The sequence below is a fragment of the Canis lupus genome, chromosome 9, assembly GCF_011100685.1.
Source record: "Canis lupus familiaris isolate Mischka breed German Shepherd chromosome 9, alternate assembly UU_Cfam_GSD_1.0, whole genome shotgun sequence".
In the NCBI taxonomy this organism is placed as follows: domain Eukaryota; kingdom Metazoa; phylum Chordata; class Mammalia; order Carnivora; family Canidae; genus Canis; species Canis lupus.
This window is the reverse complement of record NC_049230.1, coordinates 56,275,671-56,291,995: the sequence shown is the minus strand read 5'-3', so window position 1 is coordinate 56,291,995 and position 16,325 is coordinate 56,275,671. Positions and strand designations below refer to the sequence as shown.

Sequence of the window (16,325 nt, the reverse complement as noted above, 5' to 3'; positions counted from 1 at the left end):
GAGTACAAATACACCCAGAGAATCTGTCCAGCTTAAAGACAAATTAAAGATCAGATTTATCTGCAGTTTTAGTTGGGTCCATTTACTGGAACTCAGGTGCATATTATGATTTCTGTGGAAGAGCTCAGTTGTTTTATTTATTTAAAAATTTTTTAAATTACAGTTATTTATCAGAGAGAGAAAATGAGCGAGCAAGAAAACATGAGCAGGAGGAGGAGCAGAGAGAGAGAGAGAGGGAGAAGCAGTCTCCCCTGTGAGCAGGAAGCACGATGTGGGGCTCGATTCTGGGACCCTGGGATCATGACCTGAGCTGAAGGCAGACATCTAATTGACTGAGCCCCCCAGACACCCCATTAACTCAGTTGTAGAGATTCTGCAGTATGATGCTAACTCAGTTCTGCTTTATCTCTCTCTTTTCCTTTCTTTTCTATTTCTTTCTTTCTTTCTTTCTTTCTTTTTTTTTTTTTTTTTTTTGGTATCTCAGGGTTATATGATTTAGTCTGCTACGTAGTTCACCACAATAGTCATTTGTGTGACTGATAAGCCAATGTAGATGGTTGGTGTGGTTGGCTCCTCCCAGGCCTGCATAAGGGGGAGGCATGATATTGATGAGTTTGCAGTGACAATGTCTTATATTGTTAGAACTGTGAGAGTTGTAATAACAAATCCACCAACTCTGTTCCCAGAGCTCTTTTACAAGGAGCTGCTTGGAACCTAGTACATGAAATAGTGATGGAGGGTCACATCTCAGGCAGCTGGCACCTGAGGCCAAGTCCAGCATTTATAGAGTGATTTTCACACCAGTTCCCCTCTAGCCTTTCTGTGGAAATGTGCAGTGTCCCAGAATGGTTAAGACAGACTTGAGTTTGAGCCTTGGCTGAGCCACTTACTAGCTGTATTGTCTTGGCTAAGTTACTTAATCAGTCTGAACCTCGATATCCTGGAACTTACAAGTCCAGGGACTGATCTTGGCTCTGTCACTGACAGGCCCTGGGGTGATAAGGCCCCTAACAAGCTCTAATCTTTTATGATTGTATGGTCCCTTCTTTACCCACTGAGAAACAAACTGAGCTGATTATGTTCTCAATAGAGAAAGCAGCTAGAAATGCCTACTACTTTTGGTTTTTAAGGATTTGTTGCAGGCAGGGCCATGCTGTGGCAGTTGGTGCTAATACTGCCTTTCCTCCTCTGATCGCTCTTGAGGGCGGGTGCCACAGCAGGAGGGCTGGCATGTGCATGGCTGTGCCTGTGCAGAGCTGAGGGACAGTGCCTCAGGCCTCCTGGACCATCTTGGGAGGAGGCCAGCACTGAGGCTCCATCCTGTCCATTTCTGTGCCTTTTTTTGTGACCTGTGCAGTCTTCCTCTTTAGCAGACCTGATTGGTGCGTATGTGCGTGCGTGCGTGTCAAGGGTACACACATGGAGAAAGATGTCAGGGGATGTGTGAGTATGAGAAAGTGGAGAAGAAAAGAGGAAGGGCAGGTGGCAGCAGCCAGATCATGGGGAGAAGGGGCCACAAGCAGGGCCCTTTGGCCTTGTTTGTCAAAGCATCATCCTAACTGAAATGACCCAGGTCTGGCAAGACCTGAGAGAGACAGGACAGAGCCCAAGTCAGACACCAGGAAAGCCAGGAGTTGCCTGGGCCTCTCTCCCTCAGGCTCTGGGCAGCTTGGGCCTGGCCTGGGGCCAGCCTCTTACTGTCTGGCTGGTAACAAGCTGGTAAGTGCAGCTCCCAGATAAGTGGCCATGGCTCCCGCAGTCCCCTGGAGAAGGTGTACTGTGGCCCAGGCAGCCCAGACAGTGAGGAAAAGAGGGGATGGCTCTGAGGTTATGGGATGAAAGATTTAGAAACTGCCAAGTCATGCACACAAAGGTGTTTCTGGCCAAATGTTCCTTAGGAACAAAGGATCTTGTGGTTAAGAGCACAGAAGAAGGTTTTGTCTTCCAGGCACAGAACCTGCCTGCAAGCTCTCAGAACAGGCCTGATAAGAGCTCCCTGCCGATTGGCTAAGAAAGGCCATCTGCCTTTTCCACCCAGGAAAGGACAGGGCCCTTCCTATCCATCTAGTCAGCTTCCATGGCCAGATCTGGCTGGTAATACCTTGTGGGGGCTAATTGGGGAGATGGGTCACAATGAATCTGTTACAACAATCAGTACCAACACTTGGGAGGGCTTTGGGAGGGCTTTGCTTTAAAAAAAAAAAAAGTGTAAATTATAGTGCATTTGTTATGTCCACAGAAAGTCACTGCCATTGCCTCCCATGTAGGTGTGCTTCCTTGAGTGGGAGAGAAAGTGGGCTGGGTGCGTGCAGGGGCCTTGGAATGCACAGCCCATGCTGGACTGTAAGTATGAAGAAGCAGGGGTTCCAGACCATTTGAGGTACCAGGAGTAGGGCCGTGATCCTAGGACTTTGCACAGATTCATCTCTGTCAAAGACCAACTAGTAACCCCATTTCCCAACTCCTTGGTCTGGTAAACTCTTAGAAATCATTCAAGATGCAACACAGAAGTCCCATCTCTGTCCGGCTTCTCCCTTCTAGTCCAGGCAGACTCAGTCACACATGCTACTTTAGCGTCCTGAGAGCCCCTCATTCGCTGCTCTGCAGGGCACTTAGAACACTGTGATATTACCATAGTGACTACACAGACCCTGATTTTCACTGAATTCCTGATTTCAAGTACTTTGGCATGTCAGTCCCATCAATTCTTAGAACATTCTGGAAATTGTAGCCTTGACAAATGTTCCCCCTCAGCAAAATCCTTCATCAGATCTGATGTGCTGATTTTGGGGGATAGAATTGGAGGGCACTGAATAGATCCCATTGCATTCATGCATCTGCAAACTCCCCTAGACTGAGTTCCTACAGGTTGGGACCAGAGTTTTCACCAGCTCCTGTAAGCCTGGCTCTGTAACTGGCACAGAGCAGGAGCACGTCCATGGTTGGCTGACATAATATCACACGCCTGACTGCATTGAGTTTCCACAGTAACCCTGCAGTATGATAACTCCTGTCCCCATTTTACAGAGGGAAAAATTGCGGCTCAGGGGAGCTAAGTAACTTCCTCACAAACCACTACTAAGAGGTTGATGCAAACCTAGGTCTTTCTTCCAACACTAGATACCTTTCAGCTCAGTTCAAGCTCAGGGATGTCCTGAAATCATTGACTCAGAAACCAGAGATGCTTAGGCGAGAGCAGGTCTGTTGGGTAACACTGAGGTCAGCCGGATGTTAAGACTATGACAAACAGGGATCCCTGGGTGGCGCAGCGGTTTAGCGCCTGCCTTTGGCCCAGGGCGCGATCCTGGAGACCCGGGATTGAGTCCCACGTCGGGCTCCAGGTGCATGGAGCCTGCTTCTCCCTCTGCCTGTGTCTCTGCCTCTCTCTCTCTCTCTCTCTCTGTGTGTGACTATCATAAATAAATTAAAAAAAAATTAAAAAGACTATGACAAACAGCTTAGTCTTCATTTCGTGCCCAAGGGCATGTTTTACCCTCTGGGTATTCTATCAAGACCTATTAGCACACTCTGCCCTCTCTTTTGGAGCTTCTGATTTAAAACAGACCCATGTACAGATGAGCCAGTCACCTCTATAGAATGCCAGCACTAAAAAGGGGCTATTTATTTATTTCAATCTCCTTGCTTTAAAATGAAACAAACAAAAAATGGAAGGAAATAAAGAGCTACCAAGTATTGAGACTTTCTACGGACCCAGCACCATTCCAGACACATTTGTTTTTTCAGTATTTCATTTCATCTTTGGGTAGGCATTATTTTAATCTGTCCCCAGTCGACAGATTGAAACAGAACAAACAGAGGCTCTGAGAGGCAAGGTGACTTGCCTAATATCCTAGAGCTAATCAGTAGGGGAAATCAGAATTTGAATCCAGGTCAGTCTGTTCAAAGCATATGTTCTCCTGCAAACCCAGTAGAGGGCTTTCCTGTGAGGTGTGGGGTGCTGCAGGCAGATGCTCTCCCCATCACAGACGTACAAACATGTTGCCCTTGTCTTTTGCATGGGCCACCCTCTTTCTGGAATTAGCAAGAAGCTGCTCTTCCCAGTACTGCTGATTATTTTTAGAAGTGTGAAATAAGAGTAAAACAGGATATTTTCAGTAAAAATATCTCCCCGCTTATACAACAAAGTGATACCAAAATTACTGACTTATAGCAGATACTTGGTTAGTTTCTGCAAAGATCAATCCAGTTTTCATCTGACAGCCCATATGGAAGGCTCACAAAGTCCTGGATGAATGAGAGGCTGAGCTTCAGGGGGCTAGGTTCATGATATCCCCAGAGTCCCAGAGCACAGGGGAGTCAACCCTAGATTTAAAGTGTAAAGGTCTGACTTCAAATCCAGCCTGAGCATGTCACCCTTTTTTTCAGTTAATCTTCCACAAGGAGCTACAGGGTTAGTGATACAGTATCTGTGAAATGCTCAAAGCCAGGACCCTAGTAAAGCTTTGGAATGTACCAGCAACCCCATTCCTCCCCCATAATGATGTTATGAGAATTACCATATTTTAAGATGAAACACGTATTTATGAGTATGTAGAATTGTCACTGAAAAGTTGGGACAACAGAAGACTCTAAAAAATATGTGAGCTTCAGAAAGTACTCCATCCCATCCCCCAGCCCCTACAACATGTTTATCATACTTGTGCCATGATAACACTTTCTTTTCCTTTGGCTTCTTAGTTTCTTTGGTGAGCATTTTACCGATCGCCAGTTCTATGCTGGGCACAGTATAAGAGCAAGAGCTTGCAGGAGAGACATCCTCCTTGCCAACACAGAGCATCTAAATGGAGCCCAGAAAACTACAGGCCTGGGGCTCTTTCCCATCTGAAGCCAGAGAACATTTGTTCCCTTTTGGGGCTTGCCCTGTTTCCGGGTTCTACCTTGGAGCATCCATCTAAGGAACATGCCCCCTGCGGCCCCCCACACCTGCTGCCAAGGCTCGGCCCAAGGGATTGCCGGGGGATTGTGCAAGTCTGTTGGCCCGGCTTCAGCTTGCCGTGGCTTTTCCCCCACTTGTGGTCTCAGCCAAGGGAAGCCTGGCGCCTGCTCTGAGGCCCAGATGGAGCAGGCTCCCTCCCGGAAGGACTTACCCGATGGCTTGTCTGTGGAGGACGGGAGGCTGGTGAGGGTGGGCATGGTAGGCAGAGGGGGAGGCAGCACCTTCAGGTTCTGATCACTCTGGATCTCATTGGTAGAGATCTGATTGATGATGCGGTTGTAAGGGGATGGCTGGTAGACCCGGGGTGGGGTGGCAGGGGGAGGCTGGGGCATGGGCCTGGCTGCTGGCACCCGCTGGCAGTGCTCCTCGAGCTGCGCGATGATCTCGGACTGGTTGTGGGCCAGTGTGGCCAGGTGCTGGTACTTGTGCTCCAGGTCCTTATACTTGCTGGCCAGCTGCAGCATGTCGGCTGTCTGGTTGAGGATCCTGTTCTCCAGCTGGGAGAGCTCCAGCGCATTGTCCCGCTTGCGGATGATCTCATGCAGGAGCTGCATGTAGAGCTGCGTGACCCGTGAGTTCATGTTGCGGCTCTCCTTGCGCAGCAGCTTCACCTCACTCACGATGCCGCCATCCACCTCCACCAGCTGCTGTAGCGTCTCAATTTGTCGCTTCTGCTTGAGCAGCTCGCTGTTGAGCAGCTCCAGCTCCTGCTTGTGCACCCGGTTCTCCAGGAGCACCTCGGGCTCCTTGGAGTTGACGCAGATGGCGCCTGTGACCCGCTGCTGGGGCACAATGAAGGTGTAGGTGCACTTGTCTGAAGACTCGCTGGCCCGTTTGTACCTGTTTAGGTAAATGAACTCACTGGGCGAGCCCTCCTCAGTGCCCTCGAAGCTTTCCTTCTGGCCTGCAGCTGTTCCCATGGCAGCCAGCAGTCCCAGCCACCAGTATGTCACACACAGCAGCCTCATGGTCCTCACAAAATGGTGCTTCCTCTTTGAGAACAGAGCCTATGAAAACCTGAAAGTAAACAGAAGGGAGATTCAGTAACGGTGTTGTCACTGCCAGCAGCCTGTGCCATAAATGAGCTCAGCCTTCTCGCCAGGCAAATCTTTCCAAAAATGCAGCTTCAGGAGGCAGCCCTTCTGGAAGCAGCAGAAGGAGACAGGCAGGCTTCCACAGAGGTAGAGAGGAAGCCGGAGGGGACGGGGGCATCTGGAGGCAGGAGGCCATGGCCCTGCCACTCCCAGAGCCCGCCCTCAAGCCCAGCCCCCTCGCGGAGCTCCTGGCCCAAGCCTGAAAACCACAGACGGCAGCTCAAAGCTGGGGCAGGGAGGCAGGGGAAGGCTTATCTAATCTCTGTTCTCTGCCTCATGCCCCCCAGACCATTATGTCTCCCTGTTCTAACCTGTTTGTAACCCCCCTGGGCTTTCCCTTTACTGAAGCATTTGTGACAGTCATGGTGAATAGGGTTCTGTGTGGTCTTCTTTAGCGGACTCCGTACTCCATGCGGGCAGGTGCTGTGTCTGATTCCATCCTGTGTCCTCAGGATGCTACACAAAGCAGGCTTACAGTGAATATTTGTGAAATGAACAAATCTCTGGACATGGGATGGAATCTGTTCAGTTGGTAGTGGACAATGTCAATGGAAGGATGTGTCCAGTCACATGGCTTTGGTCTGTGTGTTAGAGACAAGCTGAAGAGCCCAAACAGGAACAAACAACTGAGCTCTTCTAAATCCAAATATTTGCAATAGCCAGTAACTGCAAGTTCCCCCTGGCCACTGCAATGTGATTAAAGCAGACAGAAGCGGAAAAAAGACATGTGTCTCTGGATTCGTTTCAGTTCTGCTCTTGGACCATTCATTCCCTCACCAGATATCCTGGTGTGCCAGGCAGCATGCTGGCTGCTGGACGCGTACGGCCGCACACAGGCCCGAGCCAGCCCTGCCCTTACGTGGCTTACGCACAGTGGCACAGTCCCCAAGAGCCACAGAGCAGCAGGAACATATGCTGTGAAAGGGTAGAACAGAGAACTGACCTAATCTGAGGATTCCAGAAAGCTTCCCTGAGAAAGTGACCTTTACACTGACCCCTTGAGGGATGAGCAGGAGTCAGCCGGGCCAAGAGGGAGGGGATGGATGTGTGCACATCCTTCCTCTCGCCTACCCAGGGCTATGGCTCCAGCGTTTCTCCCCCATATCTCCTGCATGATCACATTTTTCCTATAATCATGCTGTTATTTCTCTCATCTTAAAGAAAATCAATCCTCTCTTGATCTCACATCTCCTCTCCAGCTACCGTTCCATTCCTCTGCTCCCCTTTTTAGCAAAACCCTCCGAAGGGCTGCCTGTACTTGGTTTCCAGAAAGGCCCTTGCTTCCTGTTCTCTTGAGCCCACTCCCATCAGGCCTAGATCCCCCCTTCCCTCCGAGTGCTCTGGACAGGATCACTGGTGGCCTCACTTGCCAGACCAAATGGCCTGTTCTTAGTCCTCATCAGTACTTGCCTCTCCACACTGGGGAATGTGGTTGGTCACTCCCTTCTTAGACTTCCTTTCCTGAAGATCACCATTTCCTTTCTCACTGGCTGCCCTTTCTCTCTCCTTTGCTGGTTCATCCTTCTGTTCCTGTCCTGGGGGACCCAGAGCTCCATCCTCAGACCTCTTGTTTACCTCGGTGATCTCATGTGGTCTTGTGGCCTGCAGGTGCTGCTAACTCCCACATTTATTTCTCCAGCCCAGACCTTCCCCTTTGACTTCAGACCCATACATCTAACTGCCCCTTTGACATTTCCACCCTACTATCTCCTAGGCATCTCAAACTCAACGTATCTGGAAGTGAACTGATGTCGTCACACCTCTATCTAAACATGTTTACCCCAGATTTTCCTGTGTTAGTAAGTGGAAGCTCTGCTCTTCCAGTTGTTCAGGGCAACAACCTTGAAGTCAATGACCTTGACTCCACTTTTTCATGCCCCGCATCTAATTCACCACCAAATCATAATAGCAATTTCCTGGACATATTCTCAGAGTCCTGCTTCTGCTCGTCAGCTCTCCTACACCCTGGTACAACACCCCCTCCACCTCTCACCTGGACCTAACTGTCTGCTGCTGGACCTGCTCCTGCCCTTTGTCCTTAGCCCAGTAGCCAGAGTGATCCTTTTTCTTTTTCTTTTTTTTTAAGATTTTTATTTATTTTTATTTATTCATGAGAGATAGGGAGGCAGAGGGAGAAGCAGGCTCCTGCATGGGAGCCCAACGCGGAACTTGATCCTAGGACTCCAGGATCACACCCTGGGCTGAAGGCAGGTGCTAAACTGCTGAGCCACCCGGGAATCCCTGATCCTTTTTAAAAAGTTCCATCTTCTACTCAGAATCCCTAGGGAGCTCCTCAACTCAGAGAAAAAGCTTAGAAGGTGTCTCTGGCTCTTGCAGACCTGGCTCGCTCCCTCCCTGACCTCTTCTCTGACTCCTCTCATCCCCTCCTGCCACCCCATCCATATGCCGCTGCAGCCACCACAGCCTCCTGGGGGGTCCGTATGCTCGCCAAGCACGATTGTGACTCAGGACCTTTGTATGCTGTTCCCTGACTGGAACACTCTTACCCCCTTTCCTCATCGCTCACTCCTTCACCTCTTAAGGTCTTTGCTGAGATATTACCTTCCCAGTGGGGCCTACCCAGTCACTTAAAACTGTAACCTCCCCACCCTCCTCTCCAGAGTCCTCATTGTTAACAGATGTAAAATGTTTCCTGACCCCACCCCAGTGACTGGAACCGCAAGGAGGGCAGGGGGCTGACTGCTCCATTCTCAATGCCAAGCATGTGGCATGTGGCACTCAGTAAATATCTCTGGGCTGAATAAAAGGGCACACCTGACAACAGCTTCCACACAGTGGGGAGGGCTATGGAGAGGCAGGGCCAGGGGAGCTCATGCAGGTGATGGCATGAGGGGGTGCCAGCTACACAGGAGGAGGCCTTTTCTTTCTTCTTTCTTTCTTTCTTTCTTTCTTTCTTTCTTTCTTTCTTTCTTTCTTTCTTTCTTTCTTTCTTTCTTCCTTCCTTCCTTCCTTCCTTCCTTCCTTCCTTCCTTCCTTCCTTCTTTCTTTCTTTCTTTCTTTCTTTCTTTCTTTCTTTCTTTCTTTCTTTCTTTCTTTCTTTCTTTCTTTCTTTCTTCTTTTTTTTTCTTTCCTTTCTTTCTTTCATTTTGAGAGAGAGAGACAGAACATGAATAGGGGAGAGAGAAGCAGATTCTCCACTGAGGAAGGAGCCCAACACAGGCCTTGATGCCAGGACCATGACCTGAACTGAAGGCAGACACCCAACTAAGCCACCCAGGTGCTCTGGATGTCATCTCTTATATTTATCAATAACATCCAACCTGCTCCTCACAAGCCATTTGCAAGCATTTTCTACTTTGTCTTCTCTCAAGGTAGATACTGTTAAGATTCTGCTGTCATTTCCATTTTACAGATGAGGAAACTAAGACTCAGAGTGGCTGAGTGAGTTGCCTAAGATCACACAGCTGGAAGGTGGCAGAACCAGGGATAATTGGAGAAGTCAGGAAAGTGTCCCTGATCTGATCTCATGTATTCAAGCCTTCAAACTCTTACTGACATAGAAATGTAGAAATGTACTTAATCTGGTCTTTAGTACAAAAAAAAAAAAAAAAAAAAAAAGGATTAGCATGACATGGAAGCTGGAAGTCTTGTCCTCCCCAGGCTCCTTTGTGGCTTCTCTGGGGAGCAGCCTCGGTCCAGGCCCCACCTTGTACCAGTTCGTGGGCTGTTACAAAACAGGCCCTGGGCTCCCCAGAGCCACTCAGAACTGTTTTCTGCTTGAATGAGGAAGTGTGGCCAGCCCACACTTTGATCGAGGCCAGGCAGAGAAAGGTGTTCAGCGGTCTTTGGTCTGGGTTGGGCTAGGAGGTAGGGCTGTGGTGACGTGAGTGGAAACGGGGCTGAGTTTGTGAGTGTTTGCCTGGTTTCCAGAGCGCTCTGGCTGCTCTTGCACCAGCCCGTGGCCACGCCTGGCCCAAAACAATGGGGAGGAGCAGTGCCACAGGCTAGGGTGGGCAGGCAGGTGCCTTCCCACAGGCCGCTCACCTGAGGCAGCTGGTGCCCATGCTGGTGGTGCTCGTGCGGGCCTCTGCCTTGACAGAGAAACTACCAGGGGCCCAGGGAAGCAACCTGGCTCCAGGAAATGGTTGATTTCCAAGCCTTCCCAGGCCTCAAGACCTGGCAGGGTGACCCTGTTTATCATTGAGCCTTGTCCCTTCCCAAACCTGGGCTCCCAGAGCTTCCCCATCAGAGCCTGTGCCCTTGGACTTGCGATCCTGAAGGCCAAGCCTCTTCGGTGAAATGTGATCTAACGGGGCGATCTAACCTGCCTTGCACACTACTTAAAGGACATAGAAATGCTTCCCAAACTAGAGATGATAATAATAACGTGATGGCAGCATGCTGGCAGACAATGTTGCCAGACTCAGTGAGGAACACTGACCATGCCCCCTGACATGGGAGTGGAGGGTGGGGGTGATACCATAATTAATGCTCCTCCCATTTCTCAGAGGAGGACCTTGGGCCTCTCACAGAGCTGGGCCCTGGGCAGGAAGTCTGTCTGGCCTTACCACCCAGCTCTAAAGCCGTCCTCTGTCAGACTGGGTGGGTCCTGGCTGTCTCGCTGTCCCTGGATCTTACACGGTGCTGGGCAAGAGTGGGAAGGGAACAGCTGGGCAAATGCAGTGCATAGGCTGTGCTGTCTTGAAAGAGCATTTCTCAGCAATTGTTTGATTAAAAAGAGCACCAAACTTGATTAATTAACACACAGTTTTCAGGTTCACAAGGCCCTTTGCATACACATTATCAGTTAATCATCCCAACGTTCAGAGCTAGTTAGTTATTGCCGTTTTGAGAGGGGGTGTCAGGTATCTTGCTCTGGATGGCACTCCTACCAGTGACACCAGTTCTGGGGCTCACGATTCTGGGTCTTCCTGTTAGTTTTCCATGGGGTCTGGGCTTGGCAGGTGTCATCTGGGGCCAAGTGGGTTCTAGAAGGAAGGGAAGGAGCAGGGCACCGTGCTGGGTGCCTGACACACACCGTCACAGGTAGTCTAACCAGGTGGCTGTCCCCCACTTCTATTTTATAAATGAGAACACTGACTCCCAGGTAGGCTAAGTGACTTCCCCAGGAGTCCATGCAGATAAGAGCTGGAGCTGACCCAGCCGAGAGCTCAGGTCAGCCTGACACCAAGGGCTGTACTATGCCTTGCCCTCGGCTTTGGAGTTGTTTTCCTTAAAGAATCTAACCCCCGTCTTCAGTTTTATGCTACTTTGGCAGTTCTTAATGGGCAGTAATGAGTTTGTTTCCTTTTACTCTCTTGATATTTATTCAACTAATTGCACCCCAAGAGAAATAACCCTCCCCAGCATTCCAGTCATCTTAGGCCTGGAGAACTCCACTGCAATCAGAGTGGTGCGCCTCACTTTCTTCCTCTGACCAACAAAGAAAAGCAACTGCAACTGTTTTCCTTGGCTTCGAAAGGAAAATAAAAACGATTCTTAAAATTGCTTTTCCACATTGTATTGTGAGGAGTTTCCATTATGTACGGGTTTCCCTCCCCACAAGTGGAGCTGGTGTGACCAAGCCACGTGACAGCCCCTGCACACTGGGAGGCAGCCTCCCCTGGGCTTGGGTCCCACCCAGCCTCTGGTGGGCAGCCGGAGTGTCCCTGCTTGGCCCAGTGCAGTGGGGCCACACACCGTGTGTCCACCTCCCACTCAGCACCATGGCACTGCAGCCCAGGCATGAGGCCACTTTGTAGGAAGAGTTGTTTTTATAGGAGGGAGCTCTGTGTCCTGCCCTGCAGCAGAAACTGGTGGCCCCGAGGGTTAGGAATGAGAAAAGTTCAAACACTGAAGATGATAACCACACTCTGTTGTCACATGACTCAAGCACTTTATATACATGATCTTTCTTAATCCTCCCAACAACCTCAGGAGGGAAGCCCTGTTATTTCAGGCTGCCATGGGTGGTGGCCCAAGTTGTGCACTCTGCCACTCTAAGGAGCACAACTCACATTCAATGGTCTTTGTAGTTTGGGGTATTTATTATTATAGCCATTTTCTGATTCCCACAAAGATGCTTTTAAGACTAACAGCAGGGCTGACCATTATCCTTATTTGCAGGTGAGGGAACTATTCATATTCTAAGACCGCGAGTCATTTTACCCATAGTCACTGAATTACTCAATAGCGGAGCCCCAAAATATACCATGCTGAATATATAGAAAGAAAAGTGCTAGAGTGACAGGACACTCAAAAGAAATTGCTCTCTGACCCCCACAGGCAAGGGGAGTCCCCAGGACAATTTCTGGATTCAAACCAGCTCTCATGGTGGTGCCTTGTCACCCATCTAGGCTATAGTCCCATGTGAGAGGCTCACAGAACCCACCCCTGCATCTGTCACCAGCCCTACCCTACAATTCCGTGATCACAGAAAGCCGGGGATGAGTCTAGACCAGGGGCCCTGCAGGAGGCCTGAGAAATGACCCCTTGCCACTGGCGGTGCAGGAATCTGGAACCACCACTTGGCCCTGAGTGTGCCTGGCTGGCCCCTGGCATCTGCCTTTGGGGTAGCTAGGAATTTGAGTGTGCTTGAGGCAGTCCAATAGACCTGATTAACAATCAACATCAGGCAACATCAGGACCGAGAAGAAAAAATCAAAACTTCGAAGTTGACAGCTTTTCCTACTAAAGCTGGTTGAGATGCATGGTGTACCAGTGGGTACCTAAACCAATTGGTAATCCAGGATGTGGGAGAGACCCAGATAAAGGAAAATTCTAGAAAAAAGGGCCCCAGAGGGCCCAGCTGACCATATACCCAAAAGTATAGATAACAATAGCCCTCGTCTGTTTCTAGTAAACTCACCATGTGCCTGGTGTGCCCTTTCTCATTGGCATGTACTGCTCTGTGCATAAGGTTAGCTCCCATTGAGGCCTGTTATGTAATTATTAATAGCACCCCCTCTTATTTTCAAAAATGTCTTGATTGGGCACCAAATTATAAGGTACCTTTATACCCAGGAGAAAAGTATTATCACCTGCATTTTGCAGGAGAGTAAACCCAGGTCCAGAAAGGTCAGGTTACTTGTCTAAGGCTCCTTGGAATAAATACCAGGACTGGGATTCAGCTGTCAGCGGCAATGTCCAAGCCCTCACTTCCATCAAGATTGATTCTCCAACCAGGATGAACAAAAGGTGCCTGTCTGTTTGCTTCATGGCCAGGATGCAGATTGCTTCTTAGTCACTGTTGACTGAATAAGTAGAAATGGCTTTCAGGTTAGTACAAGGGGGAGTTTTGTTAGATGTTAGAAACAGCTTCTTGATTATCCAAGTGGCAAGACCCCAAAATGGGCATCGCGGATGAACAGTGGCGTCCTCACCTTAGAAAACCTGAAGAAACTGTGCCTCATTTGTCCTAGGTGATTCATTGCTAGCCTGGGGGCCAGGGAGGGAACAGCCACATCTCCAACTGCCATCCCCTCCCAGCCTAGGATCCTGTGATTCATTCCCCACCAGAAGGCCATGTGGGCACCCAAGGAGTCTGGAGCCAGTTCCCGGACCCTGCCAGCTCAGCCCTCATAAGACCTTCAAATGAGCCATTTGTTCATCCATCCAGCCTTCCATCTCCTAACCTTCCCTGCCAGCTGGTCTTTGTAAACTGTGACAGCCTGAGTCCACCCTTGTCATGGGTGATGGGAATACAGGCATAAACCAGACAGGCAGGTAGTGTCAGATAAAACAGATTTGCCTGGAAGAACAGCAGTGGGGGTTGAATCTGCCTGATGCCCTTGGCTCTCATGCTCCTGCCCCTGGGGAGCTGCGGGCTCCAGGGAAGGGCTGAGTTCACAGAGGAAGCCGGCTGTGGTCATACTGTGAGATCATAGGGCAAGATGGGATGTGGTTAGGCAGTGGGGGGCTGGTTGCCTTTGCCAGGGGGACAGGGATGCTGCTGTTACTTTTTCACAGTGCATTATTTGGGAACCATTTTGTGATTCCCCCAAAGCCTGCGCACTGAACCCTCTGTGCCAGGAGCCCCAGCCAACAGAGCAGAGGCGGGGAGAGTCTGCAGAAGCCATGTCAGAGCCCAGCTTCTGAGTTGGCTGCTGCGTTTGCGGCAGTGCCTTGTGTGCTCTGGAGCCCTGGGTCTGGAGGAACCTCAGATGAGAGGGAGAAGAAACCAGGGACTGCTGCCCCACAGTGGCTTCCTGGGGACTCTGGACCCAGCCTGGAGCTACTCTTCTAGGCCAGGCCGAATGGTTGGCACCCAAGGCCACCTCAGCCTGTTGGCTTGGCCTCCTCCTTTGAGCACTGGGACAAGCACATTTTGTGCCTATCTCTCAGATCCCAGTAACTCTGTGAGGTAGGGCCTGTGATTATTCTTATCTCACAGAAGAGGAGACAGAGGTCAGGGATGAAGCCACTTGCCCAGAGCCCCAGAGCTACCAAGCCCCAGCGGCCAGGTCTGGAATTGTGTTTGTCTGCCCCAGAGCCAGGTCTCTTACCTACATAGCCCTAACCAACCCCTCTACTCCAGGTGCTCGCTCCCCTGCACTCCACGGGGCAGGCTGCTCCAGGCCCGTCTTTCTAAAGTTCGCAGCTGGTCGTGTCGGTATCCTGCTTTAAAATAGGGCCTCTGTGCTCACGCTCACACTCATGCTCCCTACCTCTGCGCTTTCCCCCGCGGCCTGCCTGATGCACACCTGTCTCCCTCTCAGTTGACCTCCCAGGTCCACTTCCCTTTGAAGCCACATTCCCTCCTCCAGCCCCCAGGAGCAGTTGTGGCTGCTTCCTGTGTCCATCACAGCATGTCAGACACAGTTCATTTGGCTGTGTGCCCCTAGACTGCGAGCTTCTTAAAAGCGGGGACAGTGTCATTTCCCTTCTGAATACCCAATAGCCAGGACAGCACTTAGATTCCTAAATAGGACTTCAAGGATTTCATTCATTGAATGTATCTCCCAAGCACTTCCCCTGTTCTGGCCCCTGCGCTAGAACTGGAGATATAGCAGAAACAAGTAGTTCCCTGCTCTCGAGGGGCCCATGGCAATAGGCAGGACAGAGAACAGGTAGGATGCTGATCAGTACCCTGCAGGGCAGCTCGGAGCTGCAGGGGCAGCCGAGCCAGCTGGGGTGAGGATTGCAGGGGGCATAAGTGGGAGTAGAGGTGCCCCAAAGGGGCGTTGTTGGCTGGACAACCCAGGGGAGAGTTGTATGGTACCATGGGACAAAGAGGCTTGTTGGTCTGGATCTGAGGCTTGCTTGCTTCATTCATTTATTCCTTCCTTCCTTCATTCACTCCACAAATCCCTTCTTTGCCTGGCCCTGAGTATTAGAGGCCAACGGTGACTAAGAAATACCTCCTTTTGCTCATGCAGGTTGAACTGGGGCCACTTCAGGCAGAACTTCAGTCACTCCTGGAACGGAGCTGTTCCTCAGGCACCTCTTAGTGATAAGGACAGACATCCTTCTGGGCTCCCTGCCCCCACCCTGCCCTTTAGAGAGAGAAAGTGTAAGCGGGGCAGAGGGAGAGAGAAAGAACTCCAAGCAGTTTCCACGCCCAGCACAGAGCCTGATTGGAGGCTCAATCTCATGACCTTGAGATCATGACCTGAGCCAAAACCAAGAGTCAGACGCCCAACCCACTGAGCCACCCAGGCGCCCCCTTTCTGGGCTTTTCTTAGGTGGTCTTGTGCCTGCCTTCCTAGAGGACTAGGTAGCAGGAGGAGGCTGAGGCTCTGGGGCTGCTGGCCCCAACACGGGCTGGTTGGTTTCACCCGAGAAAAGACCTAACACAATAGTTCAATTGTGAGAGGCCTGGGTTCCTACCGCTCCCCCCGCCCCCCCGCCCAATGCAACATGGGAACATTTCTGTGATCAGAATGTGTCTCACAATTGATGTACACTTGTAATAAGACATTGTAACATTTTAAATTTTAACTGCCCCCCCCCACTGGCTTATTAAATCAGTCATATCGTTTACAGTCAATATGAGGGAATACGGTTTTGCTATTAAAACTACCCTCACCGTGAGGTCTGATATGTTGTATCTATCACCACAAACTCCCAGTTGCCAGTGACTGAATAACCCTTCTATTTGGGGTGTTTTATATAAATTCATAGAAAAGAATGCTATTCAGTGAATTGATTCATTCTTGCAACTTCCCAGTATGTCTTGGATTTGAATCTTTGCTTTTCGGCCCACTAGTAGAGGGACATTGGCAGAGGTGCGCAACCTCTGAGCCTCAGTTTTCTCCTCTGTAAAATGGGATGGCACCACCCATCTAGTGCCACATGCCCCCTCTTTGCAGGTC

The 16,325-nt window shown here is 50.2% G+C and overlaps 2 protein-coding genes across 15 annotated transcripts in view; one reads left to right on the top strand and one right to left on the bottom strand.

The window, feature by feature from the left end:
* Positions 1–16,325, top strand: part of RALGPS1 (Ral GEF with PH domain and SH3 binding motif 1) — a 295,437-nt gene that overhangs the window by 170,831 nt on the left and 108,281 nt on the right. The gene's annotated exons all lie outside the window — the stretch shown is intronic.
* The window catches only part of ANGPTL2 (angiopoietin like 2), a 35,992-nt gene that overhangs the window by 15,913 nt on the left and 3,754 nt on the right, over positions 1–16,325 (bottom strand). Inside the window, exons 1-3 of one of the 3 annotated variants that reach the window (XM_038549324.1) lie at positions 13,395–13,780; positions 13,053–13,265; positions 5,109–5,974 (exon numbers count right to left, since the gene is read on the bottom strand). In XM_038549324.1, the coding sequence (XP_038405252.1) occupies positions 5,109–5,925 (817 nt within the window). In that variant the 5' untranslated portion in view covers positions 5,926–5,974; positions 13,053–13,265; positions 13,395–13,780. Of the gene's footprint in view, positions 1–5,108; positions 5,975–13,052; positions 13,266–13,394; positions 13,781–16,325 lie in introns of those variants that run through there. The other 2 variants (XM_038549323.1, XM_038549322.1) reach the window with 2 other exon arrangements.